General features: G+C 47.2%; 1 protein-coding gene across 1 annotated transcript in view; it reads right to left on the bottom strand.

Annotated features, from left to right (window-relative positions):
* Positions 1-1,868: 1,868 nt before the first annotated feature.
* MAMDC4 (MAM domain containing 4) overlaps positions 1,869-24,603 on the bottom strand; it is a 26,627-nt gene continuing 3,892 nt past the window's right edge. Inside the window, exons 3-20 of the mRNA XM_015416782.1 lie at positions 24,126-24,272; positions 20,825-20,925; positions 19,934-20,086; positions 18,485-18,575; positions 16,198-16,344; positions 13,352-13,477; positions 13,054-13,184; positions 12,441-12,546; positions 11,353-11,460; positions 9,239-9,373; positions 9,014-9,144; positions 8,213-8,423; positions 6,621-6,758; positions 5,493-5,614; positions 4,613-4,706; positions 3,525-3,662; positions 2,410-2,544; positions 1,869-1,885 (exon numbers count right to left, since the gene is read on the bottom strand). Of these exons, the coding sequence (XP_015272268.1) occupies positions 1,869-1,885; positions 2,410-2,544; positions 3,525-3,662; positions 4,613-4,706; positions 5,493-5,614; positions 6,621-6,758; positions 8,213-8,423; positions 9,014-9,144; positions 9,239-9,373; positions 11,353-11,460; positions 12,441-12,546; positions 13,054-13,184; positions 13,352-13,477; positions 16,198-16,344; positions 18,485-18,575; positions 19,934-20,086; positions 20,825-20,925; positions 24,126-24,272 (2,231 nt within the window). The remainder of the gene's footprint in view (positions 1,886-2,409; positions 2,545-3,524; positions 3,663-4,612; positions 4,707-5,492; positions 5,615-6,620; positions 6,759-8,212; positions 8,424-9,013; positions 9,145-9,238; positions 9,374-11,352; positions 11,461-12,440; positions 12,547-13,053; positions 13,185-13,351; positions 13,478-16,197; positions 16,345-18,484; positions 18,576-19,933; positions 20,087-20,824; positions 20,926-24,125; positions 24,273-24,603) is intronic.

Below are 24,603 nucleotides of genomic sequence, written 5' to 3'. Positions count from 1 at the left end.
ATTGCCAGTTATTTTACAGATTTGCCAAGTCGCTCATTTCAGGAAGAGCTCCCTGTTTCCACCTTCGAAAACTGATCTCTTAAATGTGTGTGTACTCCAGATTGTTCGCTCAGCAACGTTAATGTCAAGCAAGATAAAGCCAGTATAGTATAGTGGTTATTGTCAGGCAGAATGTGCCACAGCTCAGTCAGTATCAGGAGTTAGGCAGAGCATGCATGTTACTCCCATTCTGCAGTCATTCCATTGCCTGCCCATTAGTTACCAGGCTCAATTCAAGGTACTGACTGTCACAGACAAAGCCCCATGGGGCCTTGGTTCCTCATATCTGCAGGACTGCCTCTCCCCCTATACTCCGCCACAACAGCTTTGCTTATTTGAGCTGGGCCTTCTGCAGTGCCACCGTGCAAATGGGGAAAATCAACAGTTGCCTCTACACGAGCATTCTCAGTTGTGGTCCCCACCTCATGGAATGGTGTGCCTGATGAGGTCAGAAAGTTTCCCATTCCCTGTCAGATCTTAGAAGCTAAGCAGGGCCAACCCTGGCAAGTAAATGGGAGGGAAACCTCCAAGGAATACTAGAGCTCGGCACAGAGGCAGGCTATCAAGCCATCTCTCTGAAAAACGTCTAAGACCCCAGTAGGGGTCACCAGAAGTCGCCATGACTTTCAAGCACATACACACACGCGCGCACACACATGCACACACAAATACACGAAAAAGAAAGTTTCCGATTCTCCTGGCATTCCACAAACTATGCAAACTTAACTATTCAGGAAAGCATTTTTACATATGTAACAGGCTGGACTGTAATTAAATGATTCAGAATGATGCTTTAATAAAGGGATAGTGTTACCGATGCAACAAACATGAAATTGAGCAAATCCCAGAGGACAGGGGAAGACAGACGGGACCGGCGTGACGTGCTCCATGGATTTAGGGTCATTAAGAGTCGGCCTTGACCATGCGATTGAACAACAAACAATGACTGTAGACTATACTACTTTGTATAGTATGCACTGTGGCTGTATTTATGACCCTACTATGTAATTTTTGCATTATCAAACGTGTCATATTGATATTTATGCTTTGTTTCAGCTCTGTTCTCAGATTTCTACTTGGTTTCAGAATTCAGCAATCCTAATCCTATTGCATTGCTTACTGGATGTCCCATCCTGTTAACCGTACTGACACTCTGTAATCCACCTTGAGTCTCAGTGAGAAATAAATAAATAGGATCTGTGAGACCAAGATTTGTATCTCCCCTCTACCACAGACGCTCACTCACTCAGTGACCTTGGGTGAGACACCCTCTCTCAGCCTAACCTACCTCACGGGGTGGTGATGGTGGTGGTGGCTGGGATAACACAGAGGAGAGGGAATGGTAGTGTAATCCTCTTTGGGTCCCCATTGGGGAGAAAAGAAGACGATAAATGGCCTGGGAGCCAAGCGGGACACATCGGCACAAAGCGCTTTGAAAACCAGCTCAGCTTTTGTGCAAGCTCAGCACTGCATTCCTCACGGCAACTTTGCCAAAGCCAAGCAGCTCGGTGGCTCAGATCTGTTTTAATTAACATCTTTTAATATGTTTGTTTTTATTATTATTTTGTAAGCCACCTTGGGCAGGTTCCCGGAGAGGCAACATAAAAAATTTCTAAATAAGTATGAAGAGAATTAAATAGGACCTCATCAAGAGATGTGAGGATGATGGAGCTCTGGCACTGATTGGCTCAGCAGCCCTGAGGTCACAGAAGTCAGACAGATGGCATTCTCAAACTGCCTCCTATTGGCTGAGAGCCGCACAGATCATAGAGAGGGACAGGGTACAAAGAACCAATTAGGGAAGGAGAAGGCAGGAAAGTAAGATGAGTTTAAGGGAGGGGGAGCCCTGTAGGGAGGGAGGGGAAGAGGAGAGGTCAAGAGGAACATCCACAGAGAAAAGGAGAAGAGAGGAAGAGGGCCTGGAGCAGAAGAGGTGTGAAGGGAGCCTGAATCTCCAGTGATATTACTGTGGTATCTGCACAGGCATGGCTTCAGTAACAGTCTCCCTCTTGCTGCCTGAAATGAGATGCTTTGATCAAAGTTAGGGTAGGGTTTTCTTTCCCCATCCCCCTCCACACTTCCTTGAAAGCCTCTACTTCTCTCAAATTAGGAGAGTTGCTTGGTGCTTGGGGGGGGGGGTCAACAGTGGGAGGGCTTCTAATGTTCTGGCCCCACTGGTGGACCTTCTGATGGCACTGGTATTTCTGGCCACTGTGTGATACAGAGTGTTGGACTGGATGGGCCTTTGGCCTGATCCAACATTGGCATCTCTTATGTTCTTATGAGAGTTGCCACAGAGTCAGCAAGATTTTGGAAAGGTCTTCCCCGTTCCTTGCAACACTCCACCTGCTAGAGCCGACTTTCACTTACAGCTTTGTTCCCTGAAATCCATGTGGTATCGGAATTGGAGGCAGGAGCCAGTGGTAGCTGGAAGGTGTTCGCTTACGAGGCCAGCCGCGTTTCTGCCCATCCCCAGCACCCCGATGTCAACGTAAGCATAGTGACCTGAGGGAAAACGTTGGGCTTGAGACCAGAAATGTCAGCCCTCCCAAGCCCGGCATGCCATCACCCCACCCCACTTCGCCTCTGACTTATTTTATTCAAATCAGGTTCATTTTGCTGGAAGCTTCCTACCATTATAACCTATCATAAATAATTTTATATATTTTGAAAAATATTATTACAATAATTTCTTCATACATATTAATCATCATAGTCACAATTCATAATATAAGAGATCAAAATGTCAAATATCATCTCCATAGATTCTCAAAAGATATAGTACAACCTTATAATATATACTAGTCCTCCTCTGTAAAAAAGTTTCAAAAGGGAGGACTCCTTAAATTCTCTTTACATGTGCTCTGTCTTCCTCCAACAGAGGTCCAGATGTCCTTCTGTTTCAGAATCTTCCTCAGGGAGTCCAACAATAATTTTCAGCACAAGGTTGCTAAATACCAAAGTTTTAATCCAAAATTCTCTTTCAATGAATGCTGCAAAAAGTTTTTTGATGAGCTACAAGCCTCCTCCAAATTGTTGTATGTTGGTTAGCCCTCCCAAGCCTGCATGCCATCACCCCACCCCACTTCGCCTCTGACTTATTTTATTCAAACCAGGTTCATTTTGCTGGAAGCTTCCTACCCACCAAGGCTAACAGCAACTAAAGTAAGCTTTGCAGGAACTGGAGCAGCAAGCCTTGCAAAACCCGAGCTGCTGGAAAGGAACTGTGGCTGTTTGTGTAGACTTTAGCTCCTCTGCAAATCAATGTGTTTGCCAGCAGTTAAGTAACTTATTGGGAATTAACTTAAGCTGTCCAAGAGCCGAGTGTGTAAGATCCAAAAGCAAATCAAGGAAGCCTGACTGAACCACAGCCACGAGCTCAAACTTTCTGCTGGGCAGCGTACAGCTGACTGTCCTTCTTCATGGCTTGGCACAGCAGTGGGACCTTCACTGAACACAGCCTGGTAACAGAGCCAAAGTCTTACCTGCTTCACTCCCAAGGGTGTGGTCCTCCTTGGGGGATGGGGACTGCAGAGGGGTGGCCCCTTCCTTCCAGTCCCAGCTGTACCAGTCTCCACGGGGTTTGCTCCATCCGCACATGCCGGACTCAAAATCACAAGAGCCTGGCCAAGAGAACACCACTGTGAACATTCATGTTGCCCACCAAAGGGTTTCAAGCACCCTAAAGGTTAGGGATGCCAACTTCAACGTGGCGGCTGGAGATCTTCCACTAGCGCAACATCTCCAGGTCACAGAGATCAGCTCCCTAAAGAAAATGGCCGCTTTGGAAGGTGGACTCTATGGCCTTATGCCCCACTGAAGCCCCTTCCCCTCCCCAAACCCCACCCCTCTCAGGCTCCACCCCTAAAATGTCCAGGTAGTTCCCATCCCAGAGTTGGCAACCCTACTAAAGGCTGAGCAGTTACTCCCCAGGCAGAGAGAAGGGCTTGAGCAGCAGGAGCAGAAACTATGTTATCCAGGGCGTTTTTGGTAGAAAAAGCCCAGCAGGAACTCATTAGCATAATAGGCCACACCCAACAGCAGAAACTCATTAGCATATTAGACCACACCCCCATGCCTTCCCTTGGCTTGGGTGTAGTGGGCGTGGCCAACTCTGAAGCCAGCCGGAACTCCGTTCCTGTGCGTTCCTGTCCAAAAATAGCCCTGATTACCCTTTCCCAGCTTCTGATTACTAACACTCTTGTCATTAGTAGTTGCATAATGTTCAAGCTGCTCCATATGCAGAATCTTGCTGCCACCCTTACAACATTGTAAAGTAGAATTGTTCTATCGTGCAATATTTCCCCAGCTTCTGATTACTAACACTCTTGTCATTAGTAGTTGCATAATGTTCAAGCTCCTCCAGATGCAGGATCTTGCTGCCATCCTTACAACATTGTAAGGTAGAATTGTTCTATTGTGCAATATTTCTAATTTTGACAAGTAATACTTTTCTTGCAAGGGGGGGTTGTAGCTGCTCCATAATGTTCCCCATGTGACTCCGAAAGGTACACGAGGTCTCCAGTCACCCTACTGGAAGCCCAGAACAGTGATGGGGGAATCCCACTGTCACCTGATTTAGGGCAGGTCCCTTCCTTCACATGAAAGTCATCGATGGCGATGTAGGAGGAGGAGCCTCCTCCAGCACCTTCTGCCACAAACACCACCTGTTAAAAGGAGATATAAGCCAGGGGGAGGCTGAAAAACCTGAAAATTAAGGATGTGATGGGGGGGAACAAGGAAGTAGCTAACCATGCTTGTTGGCAAGGCATTGCATTGCCAGTGCCAAAAAAACAAAGCTGAATTCTTTATCAACAAAAGCCATTTGTGCAAACTACATTTTTTTTACGTTTGTGTGGCACTAAAGACCTCCCCCTCTATCAATGAAAAAAAAACCCTTAGCTCCCACTACCCTTCTAAGCACATCCAGCTTTGGGGATTTCACTGGGCATTCCCCAGAGGACAAAGACTTTGGGCAAGTCCATACACGAGATCAATTCAGTCACTGTGCCAAACAACGGTTTACACTACCCACTGTTCAGAACCTAAAGCACAGTTTGAGCTTCCAAACATACAAGTGACAACCCACAGCTTAGAGCTGCTTGTCAGCTTTTGTTCTCCAACCTCCCAGGCACACCCATTTGCTTTTACCTCCTTGGCACAACGGTTTACACTACCCACTGTTCAGAATCTAAAGCATACAACTGACAACCCACAGCTTAGAGCTGCTTGTCGGCTTTTGTTTTCCAACCTCCCAGGCGCACCCATTTGCTTTTACCTCCTTGGTACTACAGCCTCTGGGGGCAGAGTGGTGAAAGTTGTAAGGGTTTGCCAGTCCAGATAGCCCACAAAACCATGGGGACCAGGAGCCCACAGGACAGGCCAAAGGGGAGGGGGATCTCTCCTGCTTGCCCTTGCTTGTGGGATTCCTGAAGCCATCTGACTGGCCTTACCCGCCATTCATCTTGGACCTGGACACTGAAGTTACTATAGTGCCACGCCTCCTCTTGCATTGCGTTGATGCTCAGCATCTTCCTTTGTGTGCCCCTCTCCTCCACATGCACAGTCAAGGACCCTAGCAAGAAAAGTTACAGGATTAGGGTTGTCCATCAGCAGCAACAACACACTAATCAGGGCCTCCTGGAAATGCTAACGGTATGACCTTGGTGCAAAATTCAAGCTATGATCTTGATGGACAACCCAAACTTGGCCATCAGGTCTGGAGATCTACTTTTTATTTACCTGAAAGACTCAAGTTTGTAGTCCTCATGTTTATAAAGGACCAAAAACCAACAAAAAGTGTGAGGGTTCTGCTTAAAATGTTTAGAAGGGACACTCATTTTCCCAGTTATGGTAAGTATCACAGGGGCAAAGAACCTCCTTCCTTCCACCAAACTGAGATTGCAGGAGCCTATAGCCAGTGTCAATGGCTGCTTGTGTAGGCACACAATCCACATGATACACCCAGTCCTGCTGACAGCAAACCCACGGAAAACTCCACAAAAGCTACTAACTCAAAATATTATTAGCCTCCTGCCCACAAAGACCATGCTGGTGAACAATTCGTGGCTCACAAATGACCAACAAAAAAGAGCAGCGCCTCTTCCCTGGAAAGAAGTTTTCCCTTGTTTGGTCATTTATTGTTTTCTCTGCCCCACTTTTCCCCCCAGTGGGGATGCAAACAGGTGGAGAAAGACTGGCCCAGGGTCACCCAAGGAGCTTACATGACAGAAAGGGGATTCAGAGGTTTAGTGCCTCAATCACCATGGCTGGTAGCCATTGACACTCATCCTCCAATCCCCTTTTAAAGCTATTTATTCCTGTGGTGAACACTACATCCTCTGGCTGTGAATTTCACATTTTAATCACTTTCTGTGTAAAGTGTTATTTCCTTTGGTCCATTCTGAACCTACTGGTCATCAGCTTCACTGGATGCCCTCAAGCGCTGGTATTTTGGGAGAAAAATGTCCCCCTCCAAAGTGCTGCCCACTAGCATTAAGGCTAGCCAGATCAAGCCCCCGTTTCTGCAAATCCCACCTCGCCCCTTCCAAGGAAGGGAGAGGCAGACTAGCCATGCTCACCTGGGTCACTGCTGTTCAGGTAATACCAGAACATCACACAATGGGTGTGAAGCAGAGATGGGAAGGCTGGGGACTGTAAAGTGGCCTTTTGCCCCAGTGGCAAGGTGTTCGCGCTGCAGTTGATGATCATGTAATGTCCTGGCAAGGGGAGTTGAAAAACACAATACTATCTGAAAAAATTACTTTGGCACACCATTTTAGACATGTGTTAGAGATTTTATATATCTATCTGTATCTCTGTCTCACTCACTCTCTCTCTATATATATATACATACATATTTACAAAAAATTAAGTTCTGTTAATTTAAACTGTAATACAGCAGTCTGATAATGGGTAAAGAACAGGTGTATGGTCATTTGAATGGATACCCCTGTAGTCAGCTAGAAGAATCTGGAGAACAGAAGCAGGAACTGGAGAACAGAGCAGTTGAAGAATGAAAATCTGGAGCACACCGGGTGAGGCTGAAGAAAGGGGAGTGATGAAGTCTAGGAAGCTAGAAAGACAACAGCCTATAGTGTCAGAAGATAATCCAAAACAGAAATGTTTACAGTGACCAGTTTCACCGTTAGAGCATCAAGATCTGCTCTAACTAATCTAGAGGGCTGAGCAACCAGAGCAGAGAATCCATCTACTCGCTCATGTTGCTAGAACAGATGCAAGATGGACTGTTTTGTGCTTTGTTCATAATAAACAAACATTTCCTTTTAAAGAAACTTTGGTTATAGGATCAGGTTAACTTCTTAGCCCATTACCAACTTTGCAGGTAGAAGTCAAGAAACGGTTTGTCATGAAACTGGGATTTCATTATAAGCATGAGTGAAGTTGCTACTGCATACTCAGAGGTACAGTTTAATAGCAGCAGAATGGAGGTAGAGATAGCTGGTGGGAGTCAGTGGGAGGCCCTACCTGGATCTGCTACCCAGGCAAAGGCACAGGTAGCAAAGTGAGGGGCTGCTGCCCATTTTGCCACACAGCTCGTTGGGGAGGGGACGGAAAAGAAAGCCTGTAACCAACCCCCCAAAAAACAGAACCTGATGAAAAAATATATAAGGCAGAACAAGCCAGTGGCTTAACACAAAATGTGCCATAAAAATCTAAATAAATATCCTAGAAAACAAACCAAAAATATCTCAAGGTAGTCATAACATGTACAAAACCTTCACTTCAGAGGCATAGATCAGGAGACCAAAGCATTTCAGCGCCAAATGCCTCACCAGTGGTCAATCCAATACTAATAATGTTATAATACAAAGCAGAGATTTCTCATGTATCAACCACAAGTATTTTAAAAAAATTTATAGAAACCACTGCCCGTCAGAGCAAACAATACCACAATGAAGGGACCAATAAGTCTGACTCGGTGTAAGACAGCTTCTTATGGGAAAGGGCTGCGACTCAGCGGCAAATGTCATGGTCCCAGGTTCAATCTCCGTCATCTCTAGTTCAAGGGTCTCAGGTAGAAGGAAAGGCCTTTTTCTGCCCGAGATCCTGGAGAACTACTTCCAGTAAAAGGAGACAACAAGGGGCCAGATGGACCAATGCTTGGACTTGGGGTAAGACAGCTTCATAAGTTGAGATATTGATGCATTACCTTTTGGTGTGCCCAGGGTGTGGTCTGTCAGAGGGCCCTGTCCTCCTGTGCCAGTCTGCCGTATCCATGGGTGCTGCTTGGTACCCAAAAACCCACAGTCATTGGTCTCAAAGAAGCAATGCTTTTGCGCACTGCAGTCTCCAAGCGTCACTGTGATATCATCCAGAGCCATTGCACCCAAGAACCCATCCCGGTTGGCTTCGAAGATCACCTGCAGAAGAAGCAAAGCAGATGACCAAGCGCCTCCTCCTTGCAAGAGGCTCTTCAGCACACCTGGAACTGTGTGCATGAGAAGAGTGTATACTAATGGATGTGGAATTCTGGCAAAATATAAATCACAAAAGCCAAGCTTCCTGTGACCTTAAGCCTGCCCATTGCTGAGGGGGGAGGGGGAAACAGAATTATTCAAATATATGCAGATATGCTTTATTTACTTCATCAATCTGGATTGTGGCATACTGTTTTTCGTGGCACCAGAACTGGAGTTATTTATTCTTCTAACTACGGGAACTTGAATTCCTGACTAATCATCCACTAGCTGGTTTCCGAACATTTAAAGAGGCATTTCCTACCTGTTTTGGTGTAACTATGCAATTGTAAGAACTAGAAACTAAAAGTTTTTTTAAAAAAAAAATCTGGGATTTTCCAGGTTGCCGAATAGTATATTTCAACCTCGTGCAACACAACATTACAGAATATGTGCGGTCCTACCTTGTCCCATTATAAGCAGCTCCAGTGATTGGCTCCATCTTTCCCACAGGTGTGTGCAGGTGCCCGGCTGACAGGGCAGGAAGCGCTCACCTGATAATTCTGAGCAGGCTGGTGGGGGATGCTGGAGAGTCCCCGGTGCCACACAGCACCATGGCTCCCTGTTCTGGTCCACAGGACTTGCTCTGGTTCTTCACTGCGCTTCACCTTCAGGTTTAGAGTCCCTGCAAGACAAACAAAAGGATGCCTGAACAGGAACATTGCAAGCTGGTTCTTCCCAGGTGGAGGATTGCCTCAGCCTGCCAGGGATCATCTTACCGATCTGGGGACCATCCATGCGGTACCAGAAAGAAAGGCACTGCCCCTGATCAGCAGGGGCTTGGAGGGTAGAAACCAGACGAGCACTGAAACCGAGAGAGCTGCGGACAGAAGGATCCACCAAGAGGTAATGGCCTGTAAAGAGACATTCTCTGAGCTTGGTTTGTGAAACAGAAACAAAAGTTCGCACAAATTCAAACTCTAACAACATTTCTGAATTGTAGTTTCAGGACTTTTCAAATGCTGCATTTAGATATTGGCTTTGGGGATATTTTTTAGACAATTAAGCTTTTCTAGTTAATTTTAAGGCCACAGTACCAACTTGCTTCTATATTTTTTAAATAAGAAATTGCAAGGGGAGGGGTTAAGCAACTGGGAGTTGTCCCAACCCAAATCTCTGCCGCAAGGATGCAATAAATTCTCAAGGCCTTGCGCTGGCCTATTTCCCCTCCTAAGTTTGCATTCCTTCCCTCCATCTTTAAGTGATGCTCAACTACCTTTAACATTCTGCGCCTCTTGGAGGGTAGTAAGCATGCTCAGTCCTCATCAAGCTGTTCTGTTCTTTTAATTTACAAAGTAATCTTTTTCTGGATTGCTGGGGAATCCCTGAGTATACATATAAACTGCACCATTTTCTGGGTTACCTGCTTTACTACCTGGCCAATAGGCATTCATCCATAAATGCTGCTATTCATAGCAGTACTTTGCATTTAGACAGGACTTCCAGGTGCTCAAAGCACTCCACTGACATTCACTTCCTGCAGTTCTTATAATAACCCTCTACAGTAAGTAAATATTATTATCCTCATATTACAGATGGGGGGGAAGAGTGGCTTGCCTAAGGTCAGCAAGTGAATTTGTGGCAGAGGCAAACTGAGAGGCAATGCAGAGCAGTGACTAGATTGTCAAAGTAGGACTGGGGAGGTAAAGGTAAAGGTAAAGGTTTCCCTTGCTCGAAAGCCAGTCGAATCTGACTCTAGGGGGTGGTGCTCATCTCTGTTTCCAAGCCGAAGAGCCAGAGCTGCCCAAAGACTTTTTCCGTGGTCATGACTAAACGTTGAGGCACACGGAATGCTGTTACCTTCCCACCGAAGCAGTACCTATCTACTTGCAATTTCTTGCTTTCGAATTGCTAGGTTGGCAGGAGCTGGGGCCAGAGACAATTGAATTGATTGAATTCCAAGGGTTAATCACTCTTTGGGTGAAGAAGTACTTCCTTTTATCCGTTCTAACCCAACCGCTCAGCAATTTCATGGAGTGCCCACAGATTTCATGGAGATCTGTGTTCAAATCACCACAGTGCTACTGACTCACAGCGACCCTCTGAAATAATGTCTTCCTAAACATCTTATCATAAACAGCCGTTCTCAGGTCTTGCAAACTGAGGGCCGTGGCTTCCTTGACTGAGTCATCCATCTCATGCTGGGTCTTCCTCTTTTCCTGCTACCAGTTACTCTCAGGGAGAATAAAACAGAAGGAGTGAGAACCGTGTACACTGCCCTAAGCTCCTCAAAGGAATGGCAGGATGAAAATGTAAGAAGAAGAAGAAGAGAGAAGAGATTGGATTTATACCCTGCCCTTCACTACCCAAAGGTGTCTCAGAGCGGCTTACAAACTCCTTTCCCTCCCCCTCCCCACAACAGACACCCTGAGAGGTGGGTGGGGCTGAGAGAACTCTGACACAAACTGCTCTTTCTGAAGGACAGCTGTGCCAGAGCTTGTGATTGACCCAAGGTCACATCAGCAGGTGCAAGTGGAGGAGTGGGGACTCAAACCCGGTTCTCCCAGATTAGAGTCCACGCACTTAACCACTACACCAAACTGTAACAAACATTCAGTCTTTGAACTGCGGCTTTCTGATTCACAGTTCTGTCTCTGGTGCATACCAGCTTCTCTTTATGTCTTGGATTTACCCCCCCCCAAAAAAAATCTTCAGCTCAGAGTATCTGCAACAGGGAACTACTGGGAAAAGAATAACATCCAGTTCTGATTTTGGCTGCCTATACTGTACCTGTTCTCAGCTTAAAATTGTATGGGTTAAAATCCTGAACCTGCAAATGGGGCCCAGAATGTCACAAGGAGCCAGCATAGCAGAGTACAGGCCCTGTTGCTACCTGCGCCGGTTGTGTGGTCCATCCCTCCCTCACGTCGCTCCCATTCAAAGCCATCACTCTGTTCAATGAACCAGTGGCACCAGTCTGTTTCAAAGTTGCAGGACAGTCCTGCGGAGAGAAAGAGAGAGAATGCAAGCAAAGCATTTAGAGTATCAGAAGAGCCCTGCAGGATTGCTCCAAAGGTCCAACTCATCCAGCGTCCTGTTTCCCACAGTGGCCAACCAGCTGTCCGAATGCCTACAGGATAAGCTCAGAGAACAAAGCCTCCCTTTATTGCAGCCCTGAAGCAATTGGTATTCAGAGATATACTGCCTCTGAATATTGAGGTTCCACTGAGCCACCATGACCAATTAGCATGGTTGGATGCATCCTCCTCCATGGTTTTGTCTAAAGCTCTCTTAAAAACATCTCAGCTAGCATCCATGACCACACCTTGTGGTGGTGAGTTCCATAAAGAGAACCAAAGGACGTCTGTCTGGATTTTTTCTCAGGTCATCACACCCTGGGGGGAAAGAAGTCTTTAAAAACTGTGTTGAATCAGGGTGCAAAGATCCATGCCCACAGAAATAAGTCCACTGAGCTCGATATAATGAATCACGTTCTAGCATCTACCCGAAAGCAATAGTATAACAGGGTAGAACGCCTGCTGCCTTCCCCCTAGGGCAAGAGCACAAAACAAGCATTAAGACATTCGTCGATCTATGAGCAGTTATTAACAGAAAATTGAATTGCCTAATTCTGAAACAACTTTGCAGCATGGAGTGGTTAAGCTCCTTTCCAGTGAGTAGATGAAAGGCACGCATGCTACCACATACCAAGGGACCCAGAAGGGCCCGGCCCAGCCTTTGACTGCTGCCATGGTCCAGATGGAAAGAGGCAGCAGCCAAATAACGGCTGGTGGTTGTTCGGTGGCGGATCAGCAGTTGGCCTCTCCTCCTGCGGCCCCAAGGCCCTCAGAGGTTGCCCAATAATGCCAGCCCCTGAAGCCAGACCTGCCCCCAAAGACACAGACCCTCCACACCAGCCCAGCATAATCCAAAACCACAGATTGCTGCAAACAGAGAACAGGGAGGATCAAAGCACCGTACCTGACGATAGCACCTGGCTGGCACCACACTGCACAAACGTGATATTCCTGACAGAGAGAAGGGGATTCCTGGTCCCTCTGAGGTTCTCCAGACCCAGCAGCTCAAGCTTAGAAAGAGACACACAGAGGTGGGACAGGGTTTTACGTAGCAAGACTGTTACCTCGTTGCAGAAAGCTGCAGCACGGGACTGAAATCTGCTAGAGATGCCCAACATGCAGCAAGGAGAGAAGCCAGGCCCAATTCATTTCTGCCAGTTGCTCAGGCATTGGTAAGCAGTCATTCCCAGACGGCGTGCCACAGCAGAACAACTAGTGTGCTGCAAGAGGTGCATTTATTAAATAACTTGTGGTTACATGCAGTGTTCCCTCTAAGCTGAGTTAGTGTGAGCTAGATCACAGTATTTTAGCCTCCAGCTCACACATTTTTGTCTCAGCTCAGGAAGGATGGCTCCAGAGCAAACTAATTTATGCAGTAGCCACATTGCTTGCTCACAACTTTCATGCCAGCAGCTCACAAAGTAGAATTGTTGCTCACAAGACTCCACAACTTAGAGGGATCATTGGTTACGTGTCATGCACTCCCGACTGGCGTGCGAGGGCAGAACACATCCTACCTGGAAGGGCCTGCTTCTCACGCCAAGAAACACCGTGACCTGTGCCCGCACCGCAGTGCCATTTCCCGAAGCAGACCACACTCTCTGGTGAGTTCCCAGGCTCTTGTCTGCAACAGCCAGTGCCAGAAACCCTAGGAAATAAGAACGGAGAGAGACTGGACTCGTAACCACTTCACTCACACAACCAGCTGGACGGATCATCCTCTATCACTGGCCCCTCTGGCAAAAGGCAGCACAGGCCATACTCCTGCTGATAGGAAAGCCGGTAAGACTGAAGGTAATGCAACCAAGTGGATACCTTGAGGTCCAATGGTGAAGTCCATCTCCAGAGCGCAGGCCAACCCCGAGGGACCCAATACAGGGGTGACGGCCCTAGCCAGTGAGAACATCTGTCCTGGGGCTTCCTGCAGGCCAAAAGAGTACCCTGAAAATCAAGGACAATTGGTGATATACAAGATGATCAGAAAAGTCTTGCTGGATTAGGCCATGTTGGCTCTGCAGCCCAGCATCTATTTCCAACAGTGGCCAACCACATGCCTCCAAAAAGCCCACTAGGAAGACGTAGGGCAGCAGTCTCCTCTGTTGTTTTCCCTAAAGCAATTAGTATTTGGAGGTAAACTGCTTCTGTACATGGAAGTTCCATTTCCTCATCATGGCTAATAGCCATTCACAGATCTCCCCTCCTTCCTGACTTTTCAAAGCCACCCAAAGCCAATTACACAAGTTAAAAATTCCCCAATTATGCATCATGTCCAAAAAAAGGGGGGGGGGATTTCCTGTTGTGTGTCCTGAATCTACTGCTCACCAGATTTGGGGTGACTCTAAATGCTTGCATTCTGAAAAAAGGAGGACAAATGTCTTTCTGTATTAATTACTACTATTTCTCCCTTGGTCCTCACTTTCTAAACCAAATAGACCCAAACAGTTTTTGGACACAATGGGATGGAAAGATCTAATGGTACCTACTGATTCTCCCCTCACAGTCTCACAGTCACAAGCCATACAGCTCCATGGTAAAGCACATGCCGTTTACATAATAAACATCCCACGATCAAACATGGCACCTCTGGTTAAAAGACCTTGAGAAGAAGGGCCTGGGAAAGATCTTCCTCCACCTGGGCCCTCTGCTAGTCACAGCAAACCGTACTGAACTAGATGGACCAGTGATCTGTCACAGTTCAATGCAATTATCTGGAATCTTTCCCGACACAGTCTACAGTGCCGTCCTCCTTCTCTAACCTCAATTATGAACGCCCATGAACTTCTCCCTTCCACACACTTGTTGTCTTAGAACAGTCCCTTGCAAAGTAGCCGAAGAGAACTTCAAGAAGCCCTCCCTTCCCACCCACCATGCTCTTACCAATAGAACCTGGCCTGGTGATGTTTGTTTGCACAGCCCACTCCAGGTGCCCCACACTGACATCCATCCATCCTCCTGTGCCTTGGGAGAATCCTGTCATTCCTAGCAAGACAAGAAGATTTCAGCGTAGCACACAGGCTGTGATCCCGGAAGTCCCTGGTTCAAATACTGCCCGTGCCGCAAACTCACTGGGAGACTCCTTCAGCCTCAGATCCCACCAGGACCCTTTAACCAGCAAGAGGCACGCCCCCCCCCCCAATTGCCTCCTGTTAGGTGGCCCTAGAGCTCGGCTTGCTGAACGTTGTACTGGGGGACCAGACAGGAATTATTCCTCTGAAAGTGGCTACCAGCCATGATGGGGAACAATTTTTTAATATGTCTTATAGTTGCAGCTTGGCTTTCTTCCAGTTTGGTGTAGTGGTTAAGTGTGTGGACTCTAATCTGGGAGAACCGGGTTTGATTCCCCACTCCTCCACTTGCACCTGCTGATGTGACCTTGGGTCAGGCACAAGCTCTGGCACAGCTGTCCTCGAAAAAGAGCAGTTTGTGTCAGAGCTCTCTCAGCCCCACCCACCTCACAGGGTGTCTGTTGTGGGGAGGGGAAGGGAAAGGAGTTTGTAAGCCGCTCTGAGACTCCAAGTGAAGGGTGGGGTATAAATCCAATCTCTTCTTCTTCTTCTTCTTCCTCCTCCTCAAAGAACCTGGAAATATTTTATCCACAGGTACCTGGTTCTCTGTTCTGGACTGCAAAAACTGTTCAGTGCCAGTGGGAAACAGACGTAATAGGGAGAGCTACTTTTGGGGCACAGGCTCGCTACAAAACATTGTGGTTGCTTCCAGTGTGAATTCTATCATTCAAAAGGCCCCAGCTCCGTGACTCCCACACCACATGCTAAGAGAGTACTATTTGTATGCAGTAGGGGTGAAAGGCTCCTGAGAACACAGAATACTAATATGTTAAGTGAGTCTGCCCACTGTATATCTGCATGAGTCCTCGGAACAAAGCAAACCAAGAGCAGTCAGCCTCTCCTACGGATTTGCAATTCTGCTAAATTACACTAGATTTGAGTGGATTAATAAATCACTCCCAATGTGTATATGCAGTAGAACTGCCTCTGAACAAGGGAGACTGGCAGTTGCATCTCTGCATGAGTCACTGTTCTCAGCCATGTCAGAGGGTGTGCCCAGAACAATAATTCAGTGCAGGAAACACAAAGAGTATGCTTCCCTTGAGGACAAGCAACTCCTACTTTACACTTTAGAAATAACCATTTTAGGGAACATGAATGAAACATGCTTTCAGATTTTAATTCAGAAAGCAAAATACGCCTTAGCCATTACACGTTTGGAACTGCTGCACTTACTTGAATTACAGATTATTCATGAGGGCTCCCAGGTTTTTTTGGCAGGAGTTAAATTTCTACACCAAGAAGAGCCATATTTGATATTATACAAATTTGTTCGACACTCAGTGTCATATAACTTATCCCAGTTTGGAGAGACCTTTGATCTCTGGAAAACTTTATTGAGCTATTTCTCTGAATTCTGAGGTTTCACCATACTTACTATATCCAAGGATATCTTCACAGTCATTAGTGCTAGAATTTTATTTTTTTTTAATGAAATCCAAGACTGTAGGAAAGCTGAAATTTTCCCCAATGAAATGTGCTTTTTCTCCATGAAATAATTGGACCCTAGCTATACACCAGCATCCCGGCCCTAGCCTTCACCCAGAGTTCTCTGCTCCTCTCTGCCCAGACACCTGGCATGCATTTTACACTTACCACAATGCTCTTCATCAGAGCCATCATCACAGTCTGCCTTAAAGTCACAGGTCAGCTCCGCATCGATGCATGTCTTATTGTCACACACAAACTGGTCCATGGGACAGGGGCTGTGCGTTTCCAACTCAGGGCTGACAGGAAGCTCATCTAAATGGAACAAAAGGATGCACCCAACTCAAAGAAATCAGCTTTCCTACTGGCCACAGCATAGACAGGGCTGTTCATTTTAAAAAGTTGGGGCTGGCCCAAGGTTTCTGAGGAGCACTTTGCAATCCAGCCAGGACCGGCTCACCTGCTAGGCGAACTAGGCATTCGCCTAGAGCACGCCGGCCCTTAGGGGCGCCAAACTGGACCCGCCCCCCCGGCAAAGCCCCTGAGCCCCCACCAAAAGCCCTGCATCCCCCTGGCCTGACCGGGTTTCCGCCGCCACCGCCACTTCTGACTGGCTGGCCCTAGGGCGCCTACCCTATTAACCTCCTAGCCGCGGCGAAGTTTGCTCACTGACACAGCGGCAGCGGCTGGTCCGTCATAGCAGCAGGGGAGCACACACCCCTTGAGCATGTTTAAGGTGGAGGGGCACGCAACACACAGTGATAACTAGTGGCACTTTAAGTCTCTGGGTTTCACACCACGTGTCTCGGAGCATTTTGCCACCCACCTGGTCGGGCGAGATCAGAGACCACGTGTCCCTCCGGGACTCAGGAGCCCTCCTCAGCCACTGCCACAGCCAGGTGGGGAGGACAATAGCACTGCCTGCCCGCACCCCCCATCCCTGCCCTGCCCAGCCCGGTGGTGCCAGCACCACAGAAGCGCCTGCAAGCACGTGTGCCACCCTCCCCCCAGCAGAGAGAATGGGGATGACGACACAAGAAGCCCCCCCGCCTCTGCCACAGGGGCTCTGCCGGGGTGCTCCTGCTGAGAATCAGGGGAGGGGGGCGGGGACAGATGAGGCTCCACAGACACGGCTCCTGCGGAATGTCGCCTCGGATGCTGCCGGCGCCGCCCAGGAAGGGGAGAAAGAGGCCAGCAAGAGGTCTCCAGGCCCCACCAGGAGGTTGGCATCTGTGCCTTGCCTAGGGTGCAGAAACACTTTGGGCCATCCCTGAATCTAGTTCAACTCCTGCCAGAGCATACCAAAAGGTTCATCTTGTCCTTGGGAGTTCCCTAGAGTGGCCAATCAGCCTACAATAAGAAGGAGCATGGCCAAAGCTTTCCCTGTTCTTGCTGCCAGAAACTGGTATTTAGAGAATGACTCCCTGTGAATATGAAGGTTCTTTTTAGCAGTCTTGGCTAACAGCTATTGAGGGATCTCTCTTCCATTATTTTTTTGTTGTCGTCTTTTAAAGCCACATAAGCTAGTGGCCATCAGTGGATTCTGGCCAGCAAGTTCCACAGACAACTTGATCTCAGCAAAGAAGACACACAGGAAGCATCATGGTGACAAAGTTTAAAATACAATATGCAATGGAAATGCAGAATATGTGCCAGAACTACCCCCTGACAGGGCAATAGCAACAGGGGGCCTGCAAGGGCTCAGCCCACTTATGGAGACATTAGAAAAAACCCCTCCTATATGGGAACTAAATTAATAAAGACTCTTGAAACATATTGGAGGCCCCGGTCACACAGGCCAGATAACGTGGGGGGGGGGGAGAGTGGCTATTTGCGCCGGCACAATTAGACCGGCCAGAACGTGATCAGACACAGTGACGGCACACCGAGGTTTCATCCGTCAGCGCATGCGTGTCAAGGAGGACAGCCGGGGGAAAGCTGCGTGATCACACAGAACGATTCCGTCGGCAGCCCATGACAAACCATTTGCTAGTACATTTGTGGGTATACTTTTTAACTGCGCAGCTTCGGCAGCATGCCACGGGTTGGCCACGGGTGCACTACGCTTGCCAGATGTTGTGGTGTGATCACGCCCTGAAAATCCGCCCAGCATTTGTGGCTCTCCCGTGGCAAATTCGGCGTGTGAATGGGGCCAGACTTAGGTTTTTGCTGCGGCTAATGAACTTAATGAACAGCGTTCCGGGCGCCTTGGTGTTTAGTTATGCCGGCCACATGACCACGGAAACGTCTTCGGACAGCGCTGGCTCTTCGGCTTTGAAACGGAGATGAGCACCGCAACCCTAGAGTCGGATTCGACTGGCTTTCGAGCAAGGGAACCTTTACCTTTAATGAACTTAAAGCTTAACTTCCCCAGTGTATTTTTAAGCTCTCTTGCCTTAAACTTTCTGCCTACTGGCCTCTTCCCCACTCTCCTTCCCCCACACACTGTACTCACGTGCATGCTTTATGCAGCCAGGAGACAGGATCAGATCATCCAGTGCAATGCTCCCAGCATGGCCCGTTCCAATCACCCCCTCAATGACAATCTGAGAGAACAAAACACACCCTGATCAATGCAGGCCATAGAACCCAGCCAGTTTCTGCAGAACCCACCTCTTGGGCTGCTGGCCCCCTTTCCCCTCCCTGGTGCAATTCCTGCAGTTTTAAGAGCTGAAAATGAGCAGGTAACAGTATCCCAGGCAGGCTTGATGTTGGCAAGGGATCGAGGATGGATGTCACTATCTGGGTCCTGCTAGCAGGAGTCCTGTGGCCTGTAACAGGTCGTGGGTGGTGGACAGGAGGTAAGCTATGTGGATCACTGCTCAGCAGGACACCCACATTGATGCTTTACATTGATGTAGCACAGCAGCTAAGAGAAGGCGCTGTGGTCCCCGGTTCTAATCTTAACTCTGCCACAGACTCCCTTGGTGGCCATCGACAAGATGCTCACTCTTAGGTTTGGTTGCCCAAATGCAACATGGGGATGGCAAGATGATCTGCACTAGAGACCCTGCTTTGTCCCCTCCGATCTCTGGAGGTCAGAAGTAGAGACATGAAGGGGAGGGCCTTCTCGGCTGTGGCACCTCTCTTATGGAACACCTTCCCCATAACATTCACACAGCGCCGGACCGGATGGCTTTTTGGTACCACACAAAGAGTTTGGTTGCCCAGGCATTTTTTTTGTGTTGGTGATTGTTGCTGGCTGTATGCACATGCTTTGCCTATCCAACTTCTTTTGAAATCCATTCACTTCATGTAATAATTTACAAGATTTCAATCGGATACAAATAACACTTTAACAAAATCAAAATTCTTATCCTCATCACTAAATAGATTAAATTTCAATTTTCAGTGAGTTAAGAACTATTTCTAGGGCATATTCAAAATTATATCCATAGTTCCCTGAACAGGGCACCAGTCGATGCTTACACTTCAGTGAGACAAGCAATATATATTTTGACAGCATATGTGCTTATTATTCTTATTGAGGCTTCAACACAACATAATTCCATACAATGTAGGCTTTGTCCTCAAGACTAGCTGCTAATACAGTTATCTACCTACCTACCATTTATTACCTACTATTATATCTTGCTGCCTTTCCTTACTTGGCACAGGTAATGCTGCTGGTTCTTTAGCTTAACTAGTTTATTGCCACTGGATGAAGTTTGATTGTGCATGATATCGTTTCTGTATTTTAACTGTTGGAAACCATCTCAGCATTCCTTAAATTCATAGTGCGGTACACAAATCTAGTAAATACTCACTTCTCTACCTTGCAGGGCTCCTGTAAGGTTCACTGGGATGAAAAGCTTTGAATGCTGAATGGCATTGGCATTTTTCTAAGAATGATGATGACTAAAAGCCTTGGATTGGCCCTGCATCATGTTCTCTCCTTGCCTACCTTGAACTCCCCTGACACATTGAAAACCACTTGCTCTCGGAACCAGTAGTTGCTCAGTTCGCCAGTCCGACTCTTGATGAGCTGCATCGATTCTGCTGTTTGATAGTAGATCTTTAGGCTGTTAGAGTCATACAGGTGGGTGTACAGCACCAGCTGCAAGGCAAAAGGATGATGATGAAGAAGAAGAAGAAGAAGAACAAAGAGGATGGGAGCAGTATGTGGAGACAGAAGAATTACCTGTGGGAATGGGTGCAAACAGCCTGTTGGACACTGTTTTCAAATGTGTGCTGGGAAGCCCTTGGTTCCATGGAAAACTATTGCAATTCCCAATGAGAAGGTCAGTAATTGTAGGCAAGCTTCGGGAGGGAGGGGAGCATGCGGACCACTTCTGAACCTTCCCTGCAATGCACAGCTAAGCAGGGAGCTCTCTGTTCTTGCAGGGCAACAATAAGGTGTAACATAGGTGGTCAGTACATCCTCAGGCTGCCAGTCCCCAGGTGGGGCCTGGAGATCTCCCAGAAGCACAACTGATCTCCTGAATACAAAAATGAGTTCCCCTGGAGAAAATGGCTGCTTTGGAGGGTGGACCCTGTGGCACTAAACCCGCAGAGGTCTCTCCCTAGCTACACTTCCAAAATCCACAGGAATTTCCCAACCTAGAGTTGGCAACCTGACGGAGTATGTCACACATATCAGAATCTTCTGCAATGCACAGAGATTCTACAGCTGACAAGCCATCATGGGAAGAGTTCTCTGGAAGTACAAAAGTCAAACCAAGACACCACAGTGGCTACAGTGGTATTACCTGGTTAAAAAGTGGGCTAACCAATGGGCCAACCAAGATGATGGATGAAAGCAGCAAAAAGCTACAGACCCAAGCTAAGAACTCACTGTGCAGGAATCATTGCTGTTTACTTCCAGGGTTGGGCTGATCAGCCTTGCTGTCCCTCCTTGTGGGTTCTGGGAGCTGTTGCTGACAAAGGCAAAGTAACCTGCAGCAGAGCATGGCACAATAGTTAAGGGGCATCTTGGGCAGCCCCCGACCCCCCCCCCGACCCAACAGGCACATTTATCCCTTGCCCATATTCCTACAGCCACCCAAATCCACCCTCTCTCATCTCCTCTCCTCCATCCATTCCAACTCCCACTGCAATGATTTCTTTTTCGTCTACTTAGACCAACTATGGTTCTGCCAACATATTCTCCAAGAGGGACCAGTTGGCTATTTTTGAACCAATACCTAAAATATAATTTTTTTAAAAAAATCCCACCTTTCTTGCAAGTAGCTCAGAATGGTGTACATGATTCTCCCAGCCTTCATTTTGTCCCCACAACAAACCCTACAAGGTAGGCTTAATAATGTGTTTGGCCCAAAGACGCACAGTGGCCGAATGTAGATTTGAACTGGAATCTCTCCATCTCTGGCCTTTTAGGGACCATTTCACAGCATTCTTTCTTGCACTAGAACAGAGGTGTCAAACTCATTCGTTATGAGGGCTGGATCTGACATAAATGTCACTTTGTTGGGCTGGGCCATGTGTGCCACAAAACATAATGCCAGGTAGAAAATGTATAAAGGACAGCAGCTGGTAAGCTCCAAGTTGGTGTTTCCTCACTGCAAGGCCCCATAGGCTGGGAGGGGAGTGCAGAGGAAAACCCACACAGGCAGACTGGAGAGGCAGCAGTGCAGTGCTGGGCGGATGCTCCCACAATGCTTGACTGCTGCAGATGAGGTTGTTCTGCCGTGCTGAAAGCACAATGGAGTGGCTCCCCCCACTTCCCCCCCAGCACTCCCTCCCTTGCATCAGTTGCTCGCGGGCCACGTAAGAACCCTGGAAGGGCCAGTTCTGACCCCCCGAGCCTTGTGTTTGACATCCCTGCATCAGAAAGCATTTGAAGGTGAGTTTAGCTTGGCTGGGGGAGGGGAGGGAATCTACACTGAGGTAGAGACTATCTGGATTATGCCACCTCCCCTTACTCATATTCCTCATCTTTACCTCTCTACAGTTCCTCCAAGGAGCTCAGAGTGGCCTACAGAGTTCTCCTCCAATGACGTAGTTAATGTTTTCAACTTCTTGTGCTTTTAGTGCATCCTAAAGAGCCTCTTATCTCTTAAAGCAGCTAGAGGCTCCTGAGCAGAATATTCTGTTTCGTCAAGGGACACAAACTCCGCAGGACCAGAGGTCCACCTGCACGTTATGCAATTCAATAGAGAGAGAAACAAAAATAGCAGCAACACCAGGGGCTTTAAAACCCCAGCAACGAGAGCCCGAATGACAGCCCTGGAAGGAGGACTCCCCCCGCAGTTTTTTTGAAGGTGAAGCTAAAAACGTTTTTCAAGTCAGATCTACCCATGAAGCAAAATGAAGGGGTAGGTGTAAGAACAGGCTTCAGATGACAGGTGAGTGAAACACTTATTGAGGGAGGGGAGCCTCCCTACGAAGAGAGAACTAGCACGACAGGGAGGCAGATAAAACTGAACCTTCCTTCCTGATGTACCAGTTTCCTACTTGAAAGGGGTTTTGTTTTGTTTTATATCTGGAGTGCCCCTTCTACCATGCACTACGACTAAAATTTCTAAATTTTATTTTGGCTCAATTAGAAGAATATCCTGAATGCCTAAAGATCCTTATTCTTCTCGATAATCCAAACCTTGAGATAACGGAAACTGTTGCTAAATTTCCTCTTGATGCCATTTCTATTCGCCCTTTATTTAATTGATGAGTATACTTACTTGGTAATTCCTTGTTTCTGTATTTTGCAAGTATTATTCTATGTTGTGGTGGTTGTTGTTGTTGTATATGGGTTAGCAAGGGTTACATGCCAATAAAGGTAACTTTGTCTGAATTGAATTCTATCTGGAGGAGCCTTGAAAATAGATCCCTCATTCAGTCTAAAGGGGCAGTCAGTAGTTCCTTTCTCAAGGGAGGATCTAGGCCCCATCTGCCAGGAACCTACAATGTATAGCGATTAGTCAGGGTTTCGAAGCAAGGAAATAATTCTGTTTTCTGTCCAGAAGAAAACCTCTTTTTGTTATGAATCCATGTGCTTCTGAGAAGATTTCTGGTACTGGAAAACAGATTCTGGGACCAAACTCCAGGGAGCAAGAGCATGTGCTCCAGTACTTCCTATTTTCCACAAACCACCCCCATTTTACAGTCCCTTTCCACAGTAAATAACCATCCTTATTTTTTTTCTCCTGTTAAAACGATGATGTAATTTACAAGTGTTGCCATCCTTCCAGAATTAGCTCTTTCACAAGTCCTCTAGAAGTTAAAACCACAAGAACTACAGCATAGAAAGAAGCCATAAAAACACAAGACCAAACCAGGATACAAAAAACAAAACATTTGTTATGTTCTGAGTTTTGCTTAAGCTGTTGTGTTATGGTTTGTGCTGAAATATTCAGGTTCCTCCGTTATGATTGGCCGCCTAATAAAGACCTTCTAGTGGTCCTGAAGCCTGACAGTGTACCCAATCAGGAGGCTCTGCTTAGGTCCAATCAGAACTCACAGAAGTAGCAACATTGTATATAGTTCAGTTATGGACCCATATAAGTTTGAGTGCCGCTCTTTGCAGAGCAGTCCTGAGCTGAGCAATGTTTGAATAAAGCCTTTTATTTTGACTATCATCTTCTGCCTTCAATACTTAAAAACATTCATCAAATAAAATAGCCCTCAGGCTACAAGCAGAATGTCAGTGTAGGACTAAAGAGACCCAGATTCTAATCCTGCTCAGCCATGAATTTTGGACCAGTCGCTTCGTCTCAGCCTAACCTACTTCAGAGGGTTGTTGTAACTTAGTGGGAGGGAGAACCACAGACACCATCCCAAGCATCTTAGAGGAAGGCTGGGATAAGATCACGACAGGTAGACGTGTGCATGTGTCTCCTATGCGCCATGCAGTGCACAACCACCTCTTCAGCACACTGTAGCTGCTGAGGCATATTTTGAACTGATGATAATAGATTGTACAGTGATTTTTTTTTCCTACTCCACATTAAACCTAAAGCTTTAAAAACCGTGTAGGATAGCCTTTATCAGAATAAAACCATCCAGCAGGTAGACTAGAGGCTTCAGCAGTGGAGAATGGGAGGCCCGATTTGCATCTGTGACATGTCGGGGACTATGCAGCCATTGAGAAACTGCTAGTCTAAACCCAAGAAACACCTCACTGCATTTCCTAAACCCACCTTCCTGACTGTTGGTGCTGTGGTCCCGTGTGGGGAAAGCGGGAGACGGGGTCATGTTGAGGCTGGAGTTCCTTGCCCAGGAAAGGGTCTTGTTCTCAGGCACCCAGTCGCACCATCCCTCATCAAAGGAACAGATGCTGACAGAATCTGTATGGGAAGAAAGGGTGGCGGTGTTTTGAAAAGAGAGCTTTTCCATCCCAAAAATTCAGAGCCAAATCAATGAGGGACGTAAGCTTTCATAGGCAATGAATCCCCTTAAAGTCTTAGTGACAAGTGAATTAAGATTAGCAGAGAGCAATTGTATTTATTCAGGTCACACTGGCATATACCCCACTATCCCGCTAAATTCTCTCTTAAAAAGGTAAAGGTTCCCTTTTTCCAAAGCCAGTTGAATCTGACTCTAGGGTTGCGGTGCTCATCTCCGTTTCCAAGCCAAAGAGCCAGCGCTGTCCAAAGACATTTCCGTGGTCATGTGGCC

The sequence above is a fragment of the Gekko japonicus genome, unplaced genomic scaffold (genome assembly GCF_001447785.1).
Source record: "Gekko japonicus isolate JY-2015 unplaced genomic scaffold, Gekko_japonicus_V1.1 scaffold140, whole genome shotgun sequence".
NCBI lineage: Eukaryota > Metazoa > Chordata > Lepidosauria > Squamata > Gekkonidae > Gekko > Gekko japonicus.
The sequence above is the reverse complement of the archived record's forward strand: the minus strand, read 5'-3'. Positions and strand labels throughout refer to the sequence as shown.